The sequence below is a fragment of the Pyrus communis genome, chromosome 17 (assembly GCF_963583255.1).
Source record: "Pyrus communis chromosome 17, drPyrComm1.1, whole genome shotgun sequence".
Lineage (NCBI taxonomy): Eukaryota > Viridiplantae > Streptophyta > Magnoliopsida > Rosales > Rosaceae > Pyrus > Pyrus communis.
Window position 1 is genome coordinate 17,911,894 of NC_084819.1, and position 20,702 is coordinate 17,932,595.

At 34.5% G+C, this 20,702-nt stretch overlaps 4 protein-coding genes and 1 long non-coding RNA gene across 7 annotated transcripts; 4 read left to right on the top strand and 1 right to left on the bottom strand.

The window, feature by feature from the left end:
- The first annotated feature begins 3,023 nt into the window (after positions 1 to 3,023).
- Positions 3,024 to 7,858, top strand: LOC137722883 (hydrophobic protein RCI2B). 2 transcript variants are annotated; one of them, XM_068461996.1, is made up of 3 exons: positions 3,024 to 3,177; positions 3,463 to 3,565; positions 7,646 to 7,858. In XM_068461996.1, exons 1-2 carry the CDS (start codon positions 3,097 to 3,099, stop codon positions 3,544 to 3,546), a joined length of 165 nt encoding a protein of 54 aa, XP_068318097.1. In that variant the 5' UTR covers positions 3,024 to 3,096; the 3' UTR covers positions 3,547 to 3,565; positions 7,646 to 7,858. The 2 variants fall into 2 exon arrangements, with proteins under 2 accessions (XP_068318097.1, XP_068318096.1); XM_068461995.1 differs by lacking the exon at positions 7,646 to 7,858 and adding an exon at positions 4,589 to 4,789.
- On the top strand, positions 6,401 to 7,858 carry LOC137722882 (hydrophobic protein RCI2A-like). Of its 2 annotated transcripts, none has more exons than XM_068461994.1 (3): positions 6,401 to 6,527; positions 6,784 to 6,883; positions 7,649 to 7,858. In XM_068461994.1, the coding sequence occupies exons 1-2, from the start codon at positions 6,447 to 6,449 to the stop codon at positions 6,865 to 6,867; spliced, it is 165 nt and encodes a 54-aa protein (XP_068318095.1). In that variant the 5' UTR covers positions 6,401 to 6,446; the 3' UTR covers positions 6,868 to 6,883; positions 7,649 to 7,858. The 2 variants fall into 2 exon arrangements, with proteins under 2 accessions (XP_068318095.1, XP_068318094.1); XM_068461993.1 differs by having other exon boundaries at positions 6,422 to 6,527; positions 6,784 to 6,881; positions 7,646 to 7,858.
- A 3,478-nt stretch (positions 7,859 to 11,336) lies between these two features.
- LOC137722884 (uncharacterized) lies at positions 11,337 to 12,882 on the top strand. Its single transcript, XR_011066812.1, has 3 exons — positions 11,337 to 11,395; positions 11,610 to 11,689; positions 12,529 to 12,882. It is a non-coding gene; the product is annotated as an uncharacterized lncRNA (long non-coding RNA).
- Positions 12,883 to 14,421: 1,539 nt separating this feature from the next.
- LOC137722130 (anaphase-promoting complex subunit 11-like) lies at positions 14,422 to 16,704 on the bottom strand. The gene is made up of 4 exons (XM_068461107.1): positions 16,590 to 16,704; positions 16,401 to 16,474; positions 15,488 to 15,623; positions 14,422 to 14,772 (listed from the first exon to the last, which is right to left on the bottom strand). The coding sequence occupies exons 1-4, from the start codon at positions 16,702 to 16,704 to the stop codon at positions 14,657 to 14,659; spliced, it is 441 nt and encodes a 146-aa protein (XP_068317208.1). The 3' UTR covers positions 14,422 to 14,656.
- A 1,957-nt stretch (positions 16,705 to 18,661) lies between these two features.
- LOC137722131 (agamous-like MADS-box protein AGL80) lies at positions 18,662 to 19,249 on the top strand. Its single transcript, XM_068461108.1, has one exon. The coding sequence runs from the start codon at positions 18,662 to 18,664 to the stop codon at positions 19,247 to 19,249; it is 588 nt and encodes a 195-aa protein (XP_068317209.1).
- Positions 19,250 to 20,702: the final 1,453 nt, after the last annotated feature.

Here is a 20,702-nt window from a genome sequence, read left to right on the forward strand (position 1 = left end):
AAGCATGTATCAAGTACAGAAGACTACGAAGCAATCGCCAGTGTATTCTACCTAAACAAATATGTCTTTAATCACCGGAGTATGGGTTCTTCACAATCTTCCAAGACCTAATCGTTAATATTTATTTTCTAAACCCCACCAGTGTAGAATTGTAAGGAACAAGCCATCTCTCTGTCTCAGGGTTTCATCAAACACCTTCTCCACCAAATCGATTAATACACGGCCCACAAAAACATGGGTTTCATAAATGAATAGTTTTTTAGAACCCATTTACCAACGGGCCCATATTTGGTGCACCACTGGATTGAGGCCAATCTAATTGGAACAATTGCAATCCAACCAGTTTTTTTTTTTATAAAGAAAATTGACGTTTCACCATTAAATCCATTAATAATATGGTGAATAATCAAACTTATTTATACGTCCATGCAAATTTCCTGTTCTCTTCAATATAGTATTTACTCTCAATATGTCCCCTCACATATGGAGAATTTTCAAGCCTATCACGTGGATAAATGGGGTGACGTAGAGCACGTGGGGCTATTGGTCTTCACACGTGAGTCAACCTGTTATGATCCTATGAAGAAAGTTAAGGTTCCATCATAAAACTAATTGGCAATATGCAAAGTGGCAACTTATTTATAAGTTCATACAAGATCCCTCCTCATATCAATATGAGATTATCCTCAACATTTTCTTCCCAATTTATTGTAAGTTGGTACTTTTTTTCCTAATCATTACTATTGTTAGGAGAACTCTCACCATCAAATTTGTCCCCACAACCAATCAAGTGGATGAATGTTGTTATTGTATATCATGTGAGCTTCCTGTATATATTTTGTACCACTGTAGTAGGAGTTAGGTGCAACGGGTTTGTTGTCACTTATTTACTGTGACGTTCTAAACCATTCATGCCCTGAATTAATATCTTGAAATGCAATGGTAAATATAAACTTGTTTGCATGAAAGTCTGTAGTTTGGACCATAACCGCGAGGACATGAGTTTGAGAGTTGCAAAATATCAAACAATAGTTACAATACCATAGCGGAACTTGTCATGGGTTTCCCATTTTATCCTTTAACTAACATTCCTGCACGCACTGATGCACGTCCATACGAAAGCGGAAAAAAAAAAACATAAATACAAAACAATATTAAATTCTAATATCTTATTAGAATTTACCGAATAATGTTATGTTGAGGGAAGCTCTTAAATTAAATGCCGAATGCCTGCTTCATCGAAATCGTTTTCATCCTCACAGTACATGAAGTCAGAATTGCAAGAAAATGACCTATCCAGATATTAACCACTAATTTGGAGATGCTAAAAGAACGAAAATTTGATGTTAAAAACATGAATTAGAAGAAAAATTGGAATAAAAACATAAATCAACACTAATATCCACCCTCCAAACCTTCATCTCTACAAATCAAACACCCCCAATTTCACTGGAAACCGCCAAGTCTCGGGTTCCACAGTCGGTAGCTATCAGAGACATTTTATGATTATTGCCTGCTACAATGCATAATGGAATTACAAACACCAGGTTATAGTTTCCCTTGATGTCATCATAGTTATTTACCCTGAATTTAGTTTTGAGTGAAAATATTACCAAAAAAAAAAATTAAAAAAAAAACATAAAAACAGTTAAATTAATAGTGCCCCATAGGTCAGAGCGCTTACACCATTAATCGTGTAATGCGACACCATCAAATTAACTATTTTCATCTGGTAAAGTCACTGGCTTCGCAACAAAACCCTTCAAACACGAAAATACAAAAATTATAACTGCGATTCACACAGAGAGAGGTGGGTGTATGGACGTGAGGTTGGTTCTTACAAATGCCCATTGATTTAGCAAACCACTTTTGCAGTTTACGTTGATCAATTTTGTAAAATCTACGTGGGCATAACGTGGGATGAGAATGTGCACGTCTCTATTATTTATTTTGAAATTATTTGATCTCTTTTCCAATAATTTTTTTTTGCTTTAGTTTTTTTTGTATCTATTTTATGACAAAATTATCCCTGCATATTTTGTTCTATTATTTTCAGTAAGGTTTGAATTTTTTTTGTTTTAGGGACTTTTATGTCCATTTCTTTTAGAAAAACTAATGAAAAGAGCTTGAAAACTTTAAGTTTTAACGTTAAGGACAAAATAAAAGGTAAAGTGAATAGTACCAGGATTGACTTATTAGAGGGTCTAGTTTTTTTTTGTGAAGCCTTGAGACACAAAAACTCACTTCTGGCTTTCTAATATTAGAGATTGGAGATTAGGAATAGAATACTATACTTTTTTAAACTATAAAAGCATCCGTAATTCGAATGTGAAAATTCAAATACGAAATTGCATACAAATGTGACAATTCAAAGAATTCTTTAATTAGAAAATTAAGAAACTTTGCAATAATTTATAATTATTCAGATCAATCTTGCTGTTGCAAATGTATTTTAGAACTAAAACTCATTTCTTTTCACGGTATAAATACGTAGAGATTGACAGCCGGATAATAAGAGGAAAAGGGAGTTGCATAATTATGAAAAGAAACACTTAGGACTTATGGCTTTTTTTAAAATGAGACTCTTCATAAATTTTATGTCACTTCATATTTTTTTACATAATTTTTTATAATATTGATACAAAAAATAACACTATAAGATGATAACCCTTTCTTTGTCCTTAGCATTTCTGTAAGCCAGAAATATCTATGTTTACATCGAACGAACCTCTCAAAACTTAGATATTTTACCATGCATCGTGGAGGGTCCTTATCAAGAACAAAGTTAAAAAACATGTCGGCACGCTCAAATTCCACGATGCACCAGAAGCACATTGGAAACTAACACGTGTCATGATTACCCATTTATGGAAATGCATAATCCATTTTTCTTTATTTGGAAACTAAAATAATAAAATTGTTTATGTCATGTGTACCCAATGGTTAGCCTCCACGTGGCTCCATCAGCAGCGGAAGTTGCAGCTCTATATAACCGCCCTCTACCCTTTGCAGTTTCTGTCAAAGCAGTCGGACACTTCTTGTATAAACCACTCTCTACCCTTTGTAGTTTTCTTTCTCTGATCAAACTTGATAGGTATGGGTACAGCGACCTGCATCGACATCATCCTCGCCATACTCTTGCCACCTCTTGGTGTCTTCCTCAGGTTTGGCTGTCATGTAAGTTATTCTCTTTCGCGTCCATTATTTTATAGATGTTGTATGTCATACAAACACGTATTACATACTAAAATTGATTGACTCTGGATATTCCATCATACATACACGTCTCACATACTAACACTGCTTGAATCATCATCGTAGTGGAAGTCATAGATGTAACGTTCATCGTTGCCCTAATTTGTGTATGGTCTGTGTTTATGTGTGTTTTGAAACAGAATTTTCATGCAGTTATTTTTATGAGGAATTTTGATGTTTATATGTGGTGGTTTTGATGACTTGCAGTCGGAGTTTTGGATCTGTTTGGTGCTGACTCTGTTTGGTTACATCCCTGGTATTCTATATGCTCTCTATATCATCACCAAGTGATCCTTTCAATTTGTGTAATGTAAGCACCAACTTCTCTATCAATCAATATTTCTTGTTTTAATTTTTTTTTAATTTTTTTTATAGTTAAAGTATGATATTCATTGATGATCGAAGGAATACGTAAAAAGAGGATAAAGTGCTTTAAAATTGGAGCAGTGGTCCTTAAACTTTGGCTCAATTAGAGCTTAGTCCCTGAAGTAAAAATCCGCAAGTTTTGGTCTTTGAACTTCTTATAATGTAAAGCAATGATTTTTTTTTCTAACTCTGTTAGAACTTCTATTCAAAATAAAAGGTTTAAATATGCAAAAAATATGTGGAAGTTTTAATGGATTTAGCCAATATGACTATTGCTCCACATTATGACAAATTCAAATTTTAACACTCACGAAATTTTAGTTTAGAGACCTAAGCTCTAATTAAGCTAAAATTAAAAGACTATTGCTCTAATTATCTCTAAATATTTTTAAAAGGAATAAAACTTCCTCATTAAGCAAATATGCCTTTCTTTAGCGTATCAACCCTACTATGATTTAGTTCGACAGAGAAAATGATTTGGGTGTACTTGAAAATAACCTGCATTAGTTTATACTAGCAGAGAGCATACATTTTGTGTGTGAAAAATATTTTTTGTTCTTATATAAATATCTTTTTTAATATTACATAATTACTGTTTTGTCCTCTTTATATAAATATTGTGTATCAAAAATGAGGGTAAAACTAGAAAAATAAGTATATGATTGTCATTTTCTCAAAAAAAAAAAGAGGGTAAAATAGGAAAAATAGGGATATGATTGTCATTTTGTCAAAATGTATAAAATTACTATTTCCTCCTTTTGTCTATAAAAAATGAAGGCAAAATAGAAAAAAAAGAAAAAAAAGTTGACAAATAGGATTCTCTTAATAGATAAAAGATGACAAGAAGGTTTCTCTTCATAGTATAGATATTGCCATCCACCAATAATTATGTGGTATGTATGCTTTAACAAAGAAGGATCATGACTCATATTACATTCTGATCCTTTTAATGTTTTTTATTGGACAGGTAGGTAAAGGATGTGTGTGAAAGGCAGCTATGTCTTTTTGTTTATGTATCAAGGGTTTGTTTTCAACCGTTTGATGGATTGGTCATAATCTGGTGTAGCCAAATGGATGGTTGATCTCATTCGTGTAGCGCGTATTTACTGCAAATGTTCATTGTTTTTTCCTTTCATTTTGATTTGAATAAAAGACTCAGATTTGACTATTCCTAGCACTTACTCAACGCATTTAAATATAAAAAAAATTTTGCCAAAAAAAAATATATATATATATATAATATATTTGCTGAAAAAAAGAAAAAAAAAAAAAAGAAACTGCGCACGACGCAATTCCTGTTGTTGTTATAAGTCTTTTTGTGCGACGCATGTTATTCTTTCGTCGCGCAAACCCTGTTTTTACGGATTTTGTGCAACGGTTTGCGTGCGACGAAGACGTCATTGGGCTAATTTTCAGGCAACATTTTTTTACTTTGTGCGAAGAAGGTACATGCATCATGCAAACTATTTTTTGTACTAGTAACGTCATCTTTCACATCTTTCACCTAATCCTCGTCATCCCATCTCTCGAGTGACGATGTCGACCACGTCCTGCGAGTAGGTGGTCTTGAGGTTTTCTCAACGGAGGGCGACGGTCTTGTCATGGGACTAGCAGGGAGGAAGGTGGGGTTGGGTTGAGATGGGTTTACTTTACTGGGATTGGGTTAGCCTGGGTTCCTGGGTTTGTGGTGGAGGAGGATGAGGCTACAAGAGCGAGGGAGGATAGAAGAGAGGAAGGCTGCGGAAGAGAGAGGGTAGATAATGAAATTAATGAAAAAAATAAGGGGTATTGTTGTCCAAAAAGTTGCAAAATATCAAACAATAGTTACAATACCATAGCAGAGCTTGTCATGGGTTTCTCATTTTATCCTTTTATAAAATACCATACTTTTCCAAACTATAAACGCATCCGTAATTCGAATGTGAAAATCCAAAGAATTCCTTAATTAAAAAATTAAGAAACTTTGCAATAACATAATTATTCGGATCAATCTTGCTGTTGCAAAGGTAGTTTAGAACTAAAATTCAGTTCTTTTAACGGTATAAATACATAGAGATTGACAACCTGAATAATAAGAGGAAAAAGAGAACTGCATAATTATGAATATAAATGTTTAGGAGGCTCTCTTAAAAATGGAATTTTTACTATGTGATACTTCATTTTTTTTAACACAATATTTTTATTATTAACATGAAAATTAACATTAAACAATAAGATGATAGAAAATTAAAAAAAAAAATCCCACTTTCAATAGTTTTCCATTGCATTTCTCCAGGTCAGAACTATCTATCTTTAGATCGAAGGAACCTCTCAAAAAGATACTTTGCCATGCATCTTGGAGGGTCCTTATCAAGAACAAAGTTCAAAAAACATGTCGGCACGCTCAAATTACACAAGGCATCAGAAGCACCATGTATATATATCATCTTAGGTGATATTTGATATGAACAACCACATCATTTGAATTAATCATATTTTTAAATTTAGTTCATTATTTAATAAACTAATAATTAATATAAACTAGTTAATTAAATAATAATTGTGGTATACGAGAAATCTTTTTCCTTCATTTTCTTGGGTTTTGCAAATTTTTCAAATAATACGACTATCCACGTCAGATGTCATCTAAGGTGGTATAAAAATTTAGTATAAATAACATTATCGTTTTTCTAATAAAATTGCGTACGTGTACCCAGTGGTTAGCCTCCACGTGGCTCCTTCAGCAGCAGAAGTTGCAGCCCTATATAACCACCCCCTACCCTTAGCAGTTTCTGTCAAACTCTCTACCCTTTGTTGTTTTCTTTCTCTGATCAAACTTGATAAGTATGGGTACAGCAACCTGCGTCGACATCATCATCGCCATCCTCTTGCCACCTCTTGGTGTCTTCCTCAGGTTTGGCTGTCATGTAAGTTTTTCTCTTTCGCGTCTGTTATTTTATAGATGTTGTCTGTCATGATGGTGGATAGTCCATCATACAAACACGTCTTACATATTAACACTGCTTGAATCATCAAAGTAGTGGAATTCATAGATTTAACGTTCATCGTTGACCTAATTTGTGTATGGTCTGTGTTTATGTGTGTTTTGAAACAGAATTTTCATGCAGTTATTTTTATGAGAAATTTTGATGTTTATATGTGGTGGATTTTGATGATTTGCAGTCGGAATTTTGGATCTGTTTGGTGCTGACTCTGTTTGGTTACCTCCCTGGTATTATATATGCCATCTATGCCATCACCAAGTGATCCTTTCAATTTGTGTAAGCACCAACTTCTCTATCAATCAATATTTCTTGTTTTTATTTATTTTTAGTTGTAGTGTGATATTCAATTATTCATTGATGATCGAAGGAATACGTAGAAAGAGGATAAAGTGCTTTAAAATGGGGACTTGATAATTTTTTTTATTGGGCTTGTTTTGGTTTGGATATTTCATGAAATCGAATATCTTAATTTTTTGAGAAAATTGAGATTTTGTTCAATTAGAGATTTTGTGATCCTTGAACTTTGCTCAATTAGAGATTTTGTTCTTGAAGTAAAAATCCGCAAGTTTTGATTCCTGAACTTCTTATAACGTGGAGTTGGTTTTTTTAATTTTTTCTAACTCTGATAATGCTTCTATTCAAAATAAAGGGTTTAAAGATGCAAAAAATGTGTGGAGATTCTAACGAATTTAGCCAGTATGACCATTACTCCACATTATGACAAATCCAGATTTGAACTCACGAATTTTAATTTAGAGATCAAAGTACCAATTAAACTAGAACTTAAAAGATCCTTGCTCTAATTATCTCTAATATTTTTTAAAGGAATAAAACGTCCTCTTTAAGCAAATATGCCTTTTTTGGGTTTATCAACCCCATTAATTTAGTTCGACAGAGAAAATGATTTGGGTCAACTTGAATGACCTGCACTAATTTATATATTGCCATCCACCAATAATTATGTGATACATATGCTTTAACAAAGAAGGATTAGTGACTCATATCACATTCTGATCCTTTTAATGTTTTTTATTGGACAGGTAGGTAAAGGATGTGTGTGAAGGGCAGCTATGTCTTTTTGTTTATGTATCAAGGGTTTGTTTTCAGCCGTTTGATGGATTGATCTTAATCTGGTGTAGCCAAATGGATGGTTGATCTCATTCGTGTAGCGTGTATTTAGAGCAGTTGTTCATTGTTTTTTCCTTTTTTTTTTTTCCTTTCATTTTGATTTGAATAAAAGACTCAGATTTGACTATTCCCAGCCCTTACTCAAAACGCATTTGTTCAAAGTAAATTGCAAGCATCATCGACCACCTCGAGACGAGTTAGTGATTGAGGATGAATTTTAAATCTGTATTCTATATGATATGTTATAAGTTTCTTAGTGCGTGTAAATTACACATAATAATTAGAGGAGAGTGAAATATTTTTGTAATTCTTCTCGACCTTCAAAAAGGTAAATTATGGGTGTGGAGACATTGACTGGTCCCTTTCCTTGAGCATAATTTTTTTTGCAAGCATCATCAATTTCGTTGTAAACCATAAGCATTACAAATCCAATGCTTGTAAACCAAGACCTCAAAAGGTTTACTTTAAGAGGGCTGAACACATTCTTCCTACCGCGTAGGAAACACCATAATTTGGCTTCAGCTTTTAATCAAGTAAAATGACTTTGTTTTTTTCTTTTTCTCACTTCCTCTATCCAATAAATTAAAGAAAGATCAAATAATAAAAACAAAGGGAAGAGTGTTAAAAGAGAGATGAAGAGTGTAAACATCTCAACCCTTAATCAACCACCATTTTCAAAAATTTATTGAGATATTTTGCATTTTGATTTTAGTACTTAATACCTCATTCTAATTGTAAACACTCTTGAATACTGTCCAAATTGTCAATTCCCAAGTTTCATAGGAATACTGTCCAACTAATCACAAAAAATGAAGAATAATATTGTCCAATTGAGGTATAAACAATCTAATAAGATCTTCTCAATGTCCCAAGGGGCAACCCTACTCTTTTTCTTTGTGATGCTTTCCTTTAATTAAAAAACAATTGGATAACTAATCAGATGTGACAATAGTATTTTCTCTTCTTTTTTTTTATAAGAAAAGAGATCTAACTTCATGCTTAAGCACACAAGGCATCAACCTGTCTTAATCAACTGGTCTAATCAACATCGGTTCCTTTTTTGTTTTCAAACTGAGCCAGGTTTCTACTTCAAACCCATTACTCCACTAATAAGCTCCCACGTGTCCCATGTAAGAAGAAGAAGGTCTAGTCTTCTTCACGAAGATTATAGATTGGACTTTAGGTTATAAAATGCAGATGAGATCACGTGCATAGTGTAGGCGATTCAGATAAGACCCTATGTTGGAGATATGTCAACAATTTATAATAAAAATAAATAATATAGTGTATAAACAAAGAAATAATATTAAACAGAAATATTGAAGATCGAGGCTTGCGTACTGTAATGTTATTAAAACAGAAATTTCGTTCCTACTCAGTGCTTGTAGTTCTACGAACGTCTGCTTCACTAGGATTCAACGATCAAGTCAGAATTCCAACACCAGAAAACTTGACTTCTGTCGAATTTTTGTGTGATTCTTTCAGAAAGGATATTTGTGATTGTAGAAGAAGAATGTTGATTTTCTGTATGCTAAATGCCATGCAGATGGATGTATATATAGTAGGTGTATGCCTATTCGCAACAGGTATGAGAAAGGGATATGTCAGTTGGGAGACATCTTCTCCAGAGGGGCGCTTTGCTCTCTGCGTTCTTTCATCACTCTTTAAACTTCATCTGAAAATATGAGTGTGTTGATTAAAAATAATAAAAAATAAAATTTTAATTAAATTCGAAATTAAAGAATTTAATTACTAAAGAGCCAGAGTCCAAGGGTGAGCTAAATTTTATTCTCCAATGTCTATCACTTCAATCACTTTTTATAAAAGATAAAGCCTTATAAAGTGAGAAAACCTTTTGGTAATGACTAATGTGAGACAATAAAATTTCTATCCAAAATTTCCAATACCTCATTGGTCGCTGCATACTTGAAGCCTCCATCACGGCCGTAGTTCCGGCGTGTGCCGCGGCAACCTACGAGCCGTTATATTTTCCTGACAGCCTGGAGGCTGGTCGATACTCGATTTCATCCCAATGGTCGTCGGTGGCAAACATTGCAACATTTCACAGACCCCCCAACCAAAGTGAAAAAATGTGTTGTAATGAAAAAAGAAACGAAAGAAAGGATCTTTATGTAAGGAAAAGAAAAAAAATGGTGCAGAGGTATCCGATCACGTTATTTTGTTATAAAACATGTCTTCCAAAAGTCTGAGAAAATAATTAGCATCACGCAAATAATTAAATTCGATTTATTGGAGTGCTCGTGCAACAAATTAAATTAGACTAGAAACAAATTAGAATTATGCAACAATTCCTAATTGGTCATCCCCTACCGAATAGTTTAAATTTAGATACCAATGAAAAAATCAACCAAAATAATTATATAAATATTACTATAATTCAAAATAATTACATGATTGACACTCAATCCTACAACGTTTTTTCACTGGCCAACTTTTTCTTATGACCGGTTGATCAAATTTTCCAGGGTTCGGTTGATCAAATTTTTCTGTCTCAATGTCACTGTTCAACAGTGAACTTCAAAAAAACATGTTAAGTAATGAATTTTCTCATAAGCTTTCTAATTATATTATGTATATATGAAGAAAAACAATAAACTCACACAACAAAATATAACTGAAGATGAAAAAGTTGCACATATTGTTTTTTTTAAGTCATTGTTGAACAGTGACTTGGAATATTTTTACGACCAGAAAAAAAATGTCCACCACAATTACCCGTGGCCAACGACAATTTTTGGTAGTAGCATCAGTGACATGTGGGTCATGTGCAATGGAGAAAAAAAATATAAATATTATTATGCTTATAAGTGTATTTGCCAGTAACATGTCAATAAATGCAGTAATTTTTTTTTTTTGTTGAACAAATACATTATTTAATGAACAAAATTTGATTAATCCAAAACTATTGAAACTTGAAACACAATAAGTTCGACCGAAAAAAAGGAACGCAATATGGGTTATGAAACTTTGTATATACAAGAAGCACATGGGACTGATGTGAGAACCGCACGAGCCATGTTCACCCGTTTCATGAATCTGAATTTCTACATCAAAACTTAGCTGTATGATTCTTGCTTCTTTATTCGGATACGGATTCGGATTCTGCAGCATGCCATACCACGGTGTATGATTCTGATAGAACACCCAAAGGCCCCAACCCAAAAGTAAGATTTACTCGTCCTCCACAAAAAGAGACATTCAGTAGCGGACACACGGTCCGATGAATCAAGTTGTATAACATAATAGTTAAACACTTACAAAAATTTCAAACGCCTGTATTATAACACTTAATGTACTATAATATGTTCTAACGTACCAAAAAATTTATCATCCACAGATTTCACGGGGTTAAGGAACCGCGCAGTACATTGTATTGCTCTGTCTCCACTGAATGCATACCCTCTCCACGTGTCCCATCAGCACGCGGAGGAGCTGTATATATAAACCACTCACCGTTTCTGTGACACCACCACGCACATATCCATCAGTTGCCCTACTTCCTCTTCTTCTAAAACTCTCTCAGCTTTCCGGCAAAAAAATTCTCAGCAAGTATGCCGAGCGAAGGAACCCTAAACTTCGTTGACATCCTCATCGCCATCCTCTTGCCTCCTCTTGGTGTCTTCCTCAAGTTTGGCTGCCATGTTAGTACTCTTTCTTCCGAGTCGTTTAGTTTATAGAGATTATACGTCACACGAACGCACATGGTACCACCGTTTGAATCGTTAGACCAGTAGAATTTTACGGACGTGATGTTCCAGACAGTGTTATTTTCTCTAATTAATCTGTAAATATAATATAATTGTGATGTATGTGTTTTCATGGGTCTAATATATGGTGGGTTTGATGTTTTTTCAGGTGGAATTCTGGATCTGTTTGTTGCTGACCATCTTTGGTTACATCCCTGGGATTATCTACGCCGTCTATGCCATCACCAAGTAATACCTCAATTAATTTCTGTAAACACCCCTTTTTATTTTTAAACTTCGACGGGACGAAGAAAATTTTATTGAATTTTTTTTGTACTTTTAATTAATCATCTGCACTCTTGAGACAAACATTTTACTATTTTTTTCTACACTCACATGAAAAATGTTTGAGGAGGAGCGTTATAATCCCTGACATTTTATTCAAGTGTTTGAATTCCAATAAAACAAAATTTCTTTTATTTTTGTTAAATTAAAAAGGAGGGTTGAAGTTTAAATTACACGATTAAGCAAACGTATCTTTCATTGATGGACCAAGGGTAGGCATGGGTCCACGTGAGTCATGACGTGGCATGCACTTACTAAAGGAAGATTATAATTACACATCTCAAATTACTCGTCTCACACCATTTTAATTTTTCTTCTCTCTCACACCATTTTAATTTTTCTTCTCTCTCACACCATTTTAATTTTTCTTCTCTCACACACCTGTTTAATTTTTTAATATTTTTCTATCAAGTATTATTGATGTTTAAAAAATATTAAAAAATTAAAATGGTGTGGCAGGAGTAATTTGAGGTGTGTGAATATAATCTTTTCTTACTAAATTATTATGAATCTGAATCCTCTTTGTGCAGATTCCGAGGATCTGTGAATTGTGTGTGCGGTCAAAAATTATTTTAAATATATTTATTTAAAAATAAACATAAACAGTACTTGATAAAAAATTAATCGCACGATGTACGATAAACAGACACGATTCACGGATCTTCAAAATCTGATCTTGTCATGCGATCTACCCAAATAGTTTCTCACGTATTTCTGTTTTCTTTGTTTCCGTTGTTGGACAGGTAGTAGAGATGTGAAGGGCACATATGTCATTTTGTTTCTGCAGTATGGGATTGTTTTCAGCCGTCTGATTATCTGGTGTAGCCAAGTGGATGGTTGATAGTATCATGTAGTGTGTCTCGGTGTGATTGTTCAATTTATTTGTTTTTCTTTTCTCATTTTTAATTTTTATCCTCCTTCCTTCAAATCTCTCTGTTGTAAAGGTGGATATGGATGGTAGTATTGTGATTACTGATTAATGTCTCTTAAAACATTAATCATTTATTTTTCAATGTGATTTGTGTTCTCATTACTCTCAATTGGGTTACAAGTTATCCTTTGGTGTTTTGAATAAAATATATTCTAAACTTCATTAATTTACAAGAGCGAGATCCGAACTTTAGTTTTAAAGGGTGTGCATAATGCTCTCCCTAATTAACATAATTCACGTATGCAATATCACCAGTTTCAATGCTTCATATATTATTGTTTGCAACGTTATCAATAAGCAAAGGAAAAGAACATATATTATTGTTTGTAACGTTATCAATAAGCAAAGGAAAAGAACCGCTCCCCATCATATACATGCCGAATATAATTTATAAATAATATATACACAAAAACATGTAGGGCTTTGTAGAGGTTGTGTTCAAGTGGAGCAGAGTGGATGTTACCTTTTAACCCGAAAAAGAAAAGTTGTTCATCCACTTTTTGTGTTGAAATGCGATACATGATGATCGCCCGTACATTGCAAATTTGTAATAAAAACAATGGAGGAAGCTACCTACCATCCAATCAATTGCAAAACGACAAATGTTGGGGCTCCAGTCCATGTGCTTTCTTATCGTACAAGCGATAGTAGCAGAGGAGAATCAAACAGGACGACGTTACCTCAAAGCTCAAGAAGTAAACGTCCTTTCTTTTTTAACTAACTTAGGTACAAGCAATGTTCTAAAAAACGATCTAGGCATTGGACAGTGGTAAGCCGAGATGTTTTCTTGCAAATCGGTGGGAAAAATCAGATGGGCTCTACGCGGTGCTAGGCGATATTTTTTTTTTTTTTAATGAAATTGAAAAAATAAAATAAAAAATCATATCTAAGTCTGGTTTAAAATTGTGAATTTCTTGTAAATGTGTTATCTTACAATACTCCTCATTATGATTATATGACATATATGCTTAATGTGTTTTTTGTAAGTGTCAATATGCACTTATTTACAAGATATACAAGAAATTTACCTAAATCCGCCTAGGCCGCTTAGGAGCCCATTTAGACCCCGCCTAGCCGCCTAGGCACCAACCTGCCGCCCGACTAGCGTCTATTATTTTTTAGAACCTTGGGTACAAGTCCCGAGAGATTTTAATTTATAACCAATTGTATATTTTTTTTCTGCCTATCTTTCTCGTCGCATGATCAAATCAAGTAACGAAATACAAAAGTTATTTTAAGGGTCACTTTCTGAGTTGTGTTTTTAATCCTTGGTCAAATATTATGTTTCCCTGCCCCGATGTGAAAACAAAACAAAACGAAAAGAAAGGGTAGGGAAGTAACACAGGTGGTGTCTAATCTAGGCGTTTGCTTACCAAGTAAGTTAGAAAATATTTCCCAAATTGACATTAATAAAAAATTATCTTTTGTGATAATCCAATTCCAAATTGACATTAATAAAAAATTATCTAGTGTATTAAAATCAAGGTAAGAAGATTAAGAGCAGCAAAAACAATGGATGACCAATTTGAAGGGAGAACGTCTTTGTCAGCGGTTCTATTCGCCACCAACACCGGTAAAAGTCCTCGATGCATGTTTTAGCGGCGATCCTGAAAACCGCTGACAAAAAAGGTAAATATTTTTGCGCTTTCTCTGCTTCCTGAATCTAAATTGATGCACAAATTTATAAAACAAAAAACACCAAATGGGGGTCAGTAAAAAGCTCTACTGATTCAAGTTCACTTTTACGGAGGGATACAAAGAACGATTGAGAAGTTACGCCTCAAGACGGGGTTACTTCAGCACACATCATCCAATACACAACAGATATAAGGTGGTCATAATTTACATCAACCAGTATACAATCAAACGTTTGCAAACCTGCACTTGATGAGGGAGCGAGTAAGCAAGAATTCCCTAAAAGTGATTTCAATTTTTTTCTCTCATCCTTTGAATTGCCACTCCCTGCGGCACATGGGGCAATGCGCCTGAGACGTCTGTGAATTTACCCATTTTAAGATACAATGGAGATGGAAAGCATGGTTGCACGCGCCCCAAACTGCAAATAGAATAATTTATCGTCAGATTATATCAATAGAAACCATATAATTTAACGGGAAACAAGAAAAAAAAAACATAGACTAAAAGAACCGCAAATCACACTACTAATGCAAAACGTGAAATGTCACAATCTGGTTGGTCCAACGCAAAAAATAATAAAGGGTTTCCTACCTGAAATGCCTGCACTGTAAACAATTTGGTTGGGCAGCTAGATGCTATAACCAAATATACAGGGGTTGACTGTTAGCTTAGAAGCACATCATGCTAGCTGTGTGCATTGCAAACCATGTGTAACATGATGTCCAATGAAACCATGTGTAAATGATGTTCTAAGGTGTTGACACAGATCTGATGCTATGTATTATTTGGGAAATTTCATCAGAGAAAAATAAAGAATATCCAATGTCGATGTCTGTAAATTATCACTGAACCGTATATTCCATAATATTTTGCATCAAAGCATTGCTACGAGTTGATGCCATAATATATGGAAGAATAGAACTACCCACATAAATCATGACAGGAAAGTGTGAAAAAAAGCACAACCATGTGGACACAGGCAACATGAGCTTCACTTTTCGACCAGCACATGTTTACAGATCAACATGAACCTCAGTTTGTGGACTTGGATCTTAATAATAGAGGAAATGTAAGAATTTGGTGAAATATGAAACATGGTGCAAGGCATAAAGACAGTAATGTTAGTGAGTTACTTAGCGGGCAATCGTCCCCAGGGAGTTTACAATCGGGACAACAACCATCAAATGCCATCCTACAAATCCCACATGTTTCGTCTTGTGCATCCCATGTCCATGAAGCGACAGCATGCCACCTGCAGGTCCAAAGGGATAAGAGTTAGAGCTCCAAAGTAGATGAAATATAACACATCCCAGAAAAAAGGGCACATCAAATTTACATTTAGACACATTCACACATGCAGCAATTGATTATTTCCAATTGATTAATGAACATAAGAGATCGAAAAGAGGTAAAAAAGACATACTCTGTTTAAAATCCCCAGCAGATATCCGCAAAGAGAGAAGGGTCAAGAGAGAACAGTTACGATAAAATGCATAATACGTCCATTTCCCATCAAAGATGTTTCAAGTTAAAACAAGATCACGGAGCAAATGGGATTGTCAAATTATCACGATCGTTGTTAAAAAGATAATCGCACCGAATCATAAACAGGGGGAACATATGCAAGAGATTCATGACTAACATAATATATACTGATCTTGTGATTGCCATTCGTAACATTAGACTACAATTAAGGTAGTACAACTCTACAGCTCATTAAATATTCATAGTTCCAGAGGATGACAAATCATAGAAATTCAATACCGTCAGGCTGAAAGTCATTCCACCACCATTAGATGCAACAGTTCAGAGACGGGAAAGAAAAGAGCATTACAAAAGCTATTTCTAAATGGTATAAACTAGTAAATTTGAAAGAAAGAACAAAATCAAAATCACAGGAATTCGAAACTATCAAGCCAAAATTCATTCTACCATATGATTAAATGCAACAAAGTTAATATCTTGGAATAAAAGTATAGAAAATTACATGAGCTAGTTGCAAATGGTATATAAACTAGTGTAGTTTGAAAGAAAGAACAAAATAACATAAACACAGCGAGAAGGATACGCAAGATGTTGACTTTCATCTTCTCCTCCTGCAACTGCAAAACCCCACAACCCTACATTTCAGAGCAATGAAATAGAACAAATCCCCAATTTTCCCAAAATTCAGTAATTTCAAATTCGATATTTCGATTGGCTGATTGCAAAACCCCAAATCTACCTACCCTATACAAACTCCTCGATCAAAACTCAAGGGAGATCGCAAACTGAACCCTCTGGGGACTGAAAAGTGTGGCAAATCACTGCAAAAGTCCGATTCTGTTCTGATTCCGATTCCGGTTCCCATCTCGAGATCTCTGTGTCTGCAATGTATAAAAGGAGAAGTCGCGGTGCAGTTTTGGGCGGGTTGGGAGACCGGCACTTAATTGGGCTGGATTTGAATTCATAGTGTTTAGCATTTTGCACGCGAGCCCAATAGTAGATGGGAAATTTTTGGATCAGACGTCACACTAACACTTGATATTATTGTTTAAATTTATAATATTTTGAGATATGATATCTACACATTATTTTTTATTTCTTACACACCTTTCTAATTTTCAGCCGTTGAATTGAATGAATTTAAGAAGATCAAAGAAGAAAAAAATACCAAGGGGTGTATGGATTGCACATCCCAATATTTTTATAGGGATTGATGAAACGATATAGAGATATGAAAAATGTTTGCACTTAGTCTTTATATATTTGGGAAAAGCTTATGATAAGGTCTAAGAGAAATTCTTTGGAGGATTTTAGAGAAGAAATGAGTATGAGTAGCATATATTCAAGCAATAAATGATACGTATGATGGATCAAGGATTCAAGGACTACGACATGAATATCAAACTGAAAGCTTTGCCATAACCATAGGGTTATGCCAAGACTTAGCTTTTAAGTTCTTAGCTTTTAAGTTCTTACCTTTTTGCATTGGTAATAGATGAGTTAACGGAACATTCAATATGACATCCTTTGGTGTATGCTTTTTGCAGATGATACAATGTTGATATATGAACCGTATGAGGGAGTAAATGCAAAGTTTAACCTTCTGCAGGAAGTGTTGGAATCAAAAGATATTAATCTAAGTAGGTCAAGGACAGAGTAGATAAATTGCAAGTTCAGTGGAAATGAGGGTTCAAATGAGACAAGGGGATCATGAAGTACCTAAGAATGAATGCTTTAGTTATCTTGGATCTTCTTGGAAAATCACAAAGAAATAGATGAAGATCTCTCATCCATAATACAAGCTAGATGGATAATTGGAAGAATGCATCAAGTATGTTGGGCGACCGTCTTATGCCTCTAAAACTCAAGATAAAATTTTATAGGGCATAGTAAGGCCAACAATGCTTTACAACACGAATGTTGGACAGCCAAACACCAATATGTGCAAAAAATGAATGCAGCAAAGATGATAATGTTTCGTTTGGATGTATGGGCACACGAGAAAAGAGATATGTTATTATAAATAAATTATAAATTCATTATCGCATCAGAAGGGTGGGTGAGCATTTAAATGAGGCATGAATCTCTATTGGAGTTTGACTCGTTCGAGATATTTTCTTCTTAAGATGTTTTGTTTTTCTTTTTTAAATGCGAGAAGGTAAAAATCAGAAACTTAAATTGTCTTGTTATATAAAGTATATCCGTATGTATGCCAGAAAAGAAAGATAAACAAAAATTTCTTAAAGAAGAATGAATTTTACCTTGTAAGTGATAATCACCAAAGATATTTATATGTAATAACTCTCTTTTAATGAATGAATGAACCATATCGAAAAATTTGCGTTATAATACATGCATCTATGTATGAAAATTTCAAGATAAATTTCCATATAAAACCAAATGGTGGATAATATCAACAAAAATCCAACAAGGTCATGTAAACAAAATATTATTATGGTAATGAATCTCCAGCCTAGATTTCATATTCTAAATTTGATTTTCAGCGCAAATATTAGTGGAGGTGATGTGTACACATTTCTTTTTTACTTTTCACCATTGGATTGAATAAATCAAATAAAAATAATGGACATGATTAAACAAAGTTGCGTGAGAGATTAAAAATGGTTCGTGTTATTATTTTAAAAATATTAAATTTCGATTGAGGACAAAATATTTCATAATTGATTAAAGTAGCCTCTTGTAAATACTATAAATAGCATAAGCTATCTAGGGTTAAAGCACACCGACTGAAAGTCTGAAACCTAAAGTTGCCTTCTTCCCTTCATTTCCCTAGTTTCCATTTCTCTCTCTATTGAGAAATCATGACCAGAAAGAAAGTCAAACTAGCCTTCATGATGAACAACTCGTCGCAAAAAGCGACGTTCAGGAAAAAGAGGAAGGGATTCATGAAGAAGTATGAAATCAATAAACTTTGTGATGTTCTAACATGTGCTATCATGTACAGTCCAAATAAGTCTCAACCTGATGCCTGGCCTGATCATTCAGAAGTGCGACGCCTCATCGAGCAGTTCAAAAACATGCCCGAGGAGGAGCGGAACAAAGTGATGGTGAACCATAAGATGTTTCTGAAGCAGATGGTCGAAATGGAGCTGGAGAAGGTAAACAAGCTGGAGAAAGGGAACCGAGAATTGGAAATTTGGATGGCAATGAACCACTTCATTGCTGGGAAGCCCCTGAACGACTTGCAGTTCACTGATTTAAAGGAAATGAGGAGGATGATCGAAGAAAAATTGAAGGAATTTGAAGCGAATATCAAGAGCTGGAAGGAGGAGCTGGCGAAGATGAATCAACTCTTAGGTGCACAACCTACAGTAGCTGGTGAGAACATTCAGAACGTCATGCAGATGGTTCCATGGTCCATGTGGGACGTGCCGACCAAAAGTTCTTGATGTGGATGATAATGTGTCGACTTTTGGGCATTAGGACCACAATGTTCGGTGGTGCTGGATGATCTAAGAACCCCTTTAATTTCCCTTGAGCTATTTAAGTAGTTTTTGTATTTTATTTTTATGTTATTTTTCTTCATCGTTGTTTTAAGTTATTTCTAATTTTATGCTTGCTTATCTTCACCTCAAAACCACATGGTTCCTATGCCTCTTAATTTCTTGCATTTAATCTAGAAAAAATTAATTATATAAGGTTGTTTGGTAACTTTGGTTTGTATTCAACATTCTTAGACTACTTATTAGTATTAAGATCTAGTGGTGTTTCTCGTTATTTGTAAGTGAGAGGTCATAGGTCTGTAATTCATGGATGGTGGAGTCAATTTATCTTTCTCTCCTTAATATATAAACCTAACCCCTATCAAACTCACATTATTATGACAATAATGTAACACAAATCAAAGTTAGGTTGCATGATTCTTACATATAGACATTACACTCATTTAAACTATTGTGCAATGCCCAACGGTTTAATCAAAGCCTATATATGTGTGTGTGTGTGTATATATATATGTGTGTGTTATAGTTTTGCTATATATATATATATATATATGTGTGTGTGTGTGTGTGTGTGTGCGCGCGCGCGCGTATGTTTTTAAAAGTTCAAAAAGATGCTAAGTTCTAGCCGGACATCAATATGGGGCCTCGTGCCTGGATGGCTAGGTTGGACCTAGGAGGATTTAATGAAATTTACTATATAACATATAAATAGGTGCCTACTTGCACTCTACAAAAAAAAATACTTGCATTGAGAATTTAGGAAAGTTAAAATTTATGTTATCGTGGCATTGACATCGTCACAGACCAATGTATCAAAAATAAGAAAACCCGGAACCAAATTCGACAACTCAATAATTCCATAATCTAAAATTGAGGTCATCTTTCATCTTAATCAATATTCAATGAATCAATATATGTAAATGGCACGAGAGAGTCTAGGTGAATGGCAGCTACAACACCTGACGCATGTAAAGTCAGAGTTGGTGCAAACGGAGGTGAGAGAGAGGAAGAGAGAGAACGTGATTGTGCGAAGAGGCACGGAAAAGAGAAACAAGAAATGTGCGAGAGGCATAATATGAAAATTATTATTTGAACTATATAACATCTTTCTACACCCAATGTTTTAAAAAACTAGCCTCGGGGAGCGCCTAGGGCGTCTTTGAGACCGGGCGGTGAGGCTAACGCCTCTGTTTTGTTGAAGTGGGCAAAACGCTTTGCCGGAGATGCCTAGGCAGTGGAGGCGTGCCTCAAGGCGTCTCAGGCACCTTGTCTGGCCTTTTTTTTAAAAAAAAAAAAATACCACCCAAACCAAAACGACATTATTTGGGTAAGGATTTTCAGTTTCAAAATACAGATTCGACCACTTCCTTCTTCACCCTCTTTTCCCGCGCCAGAAACA

Excerpts from the sequence above, each read along its gene's own strand:
- LOC137722883 (XM_068461996.1), top strand. The coding sequence starts at position 3,097 with ATGGGTACAGCGACCTGCATCGACATCATCCTCGCCATACTCTTGCCA. Across the intron at positions 3,178-3,462 it reads TCCTCAGGTTTGGCTGTCAT|TCGGAGTTTTGGATCTGTTT; the intron begins GTAAGTTATTCT and ends GATGACTTGCAG.
- LOC137722882 (XM_068461994.1), top strand. The coding sequence starts at position 6,447 with ATGGGTACAGCAACCTGCGTCGACATCATCATCGCCATCCTCTTGCCA. Across the intron at positions 6,528-6,783 it reads TCCTCAGGTTTGGCTGTCAT|TCGGAATTTTGGATCTGTTT; the intron begins GTAAGTTTTTCT and ends GATGATTTGCAG.
- LOC137722130 (XM_068461107.1), bottom strand. The coding sequence starts at position 16,704 with ATGGGAACCGGAATCGGAATCAGAACAGAATCGGACTTTTGCAGTGAT. Across the intron at positions 15,624-16,400 it reads ATCCTTCTCGCTGTGTTTAT|TCCCTTTGGACCTGCAGGTG; the intron begins GTTATTTTGTTC and ends CTCTAACTCTTA. Across the intron at positions 14,773-15,487 it reads TGGGGACGATTGCCCGCTAA|TTTGGGGCGCGTGCAACCAT; the intron begins GTAACTCACTAA and ends TTCTATTTGCAG.
- LOC137722131 (XM_068461108.1), top strand. The coding sequence starts at position 18,662 with ATGACCAGAAAGAAAGTCAAACTAGCCTTCATGATGAACAACTCGTCG.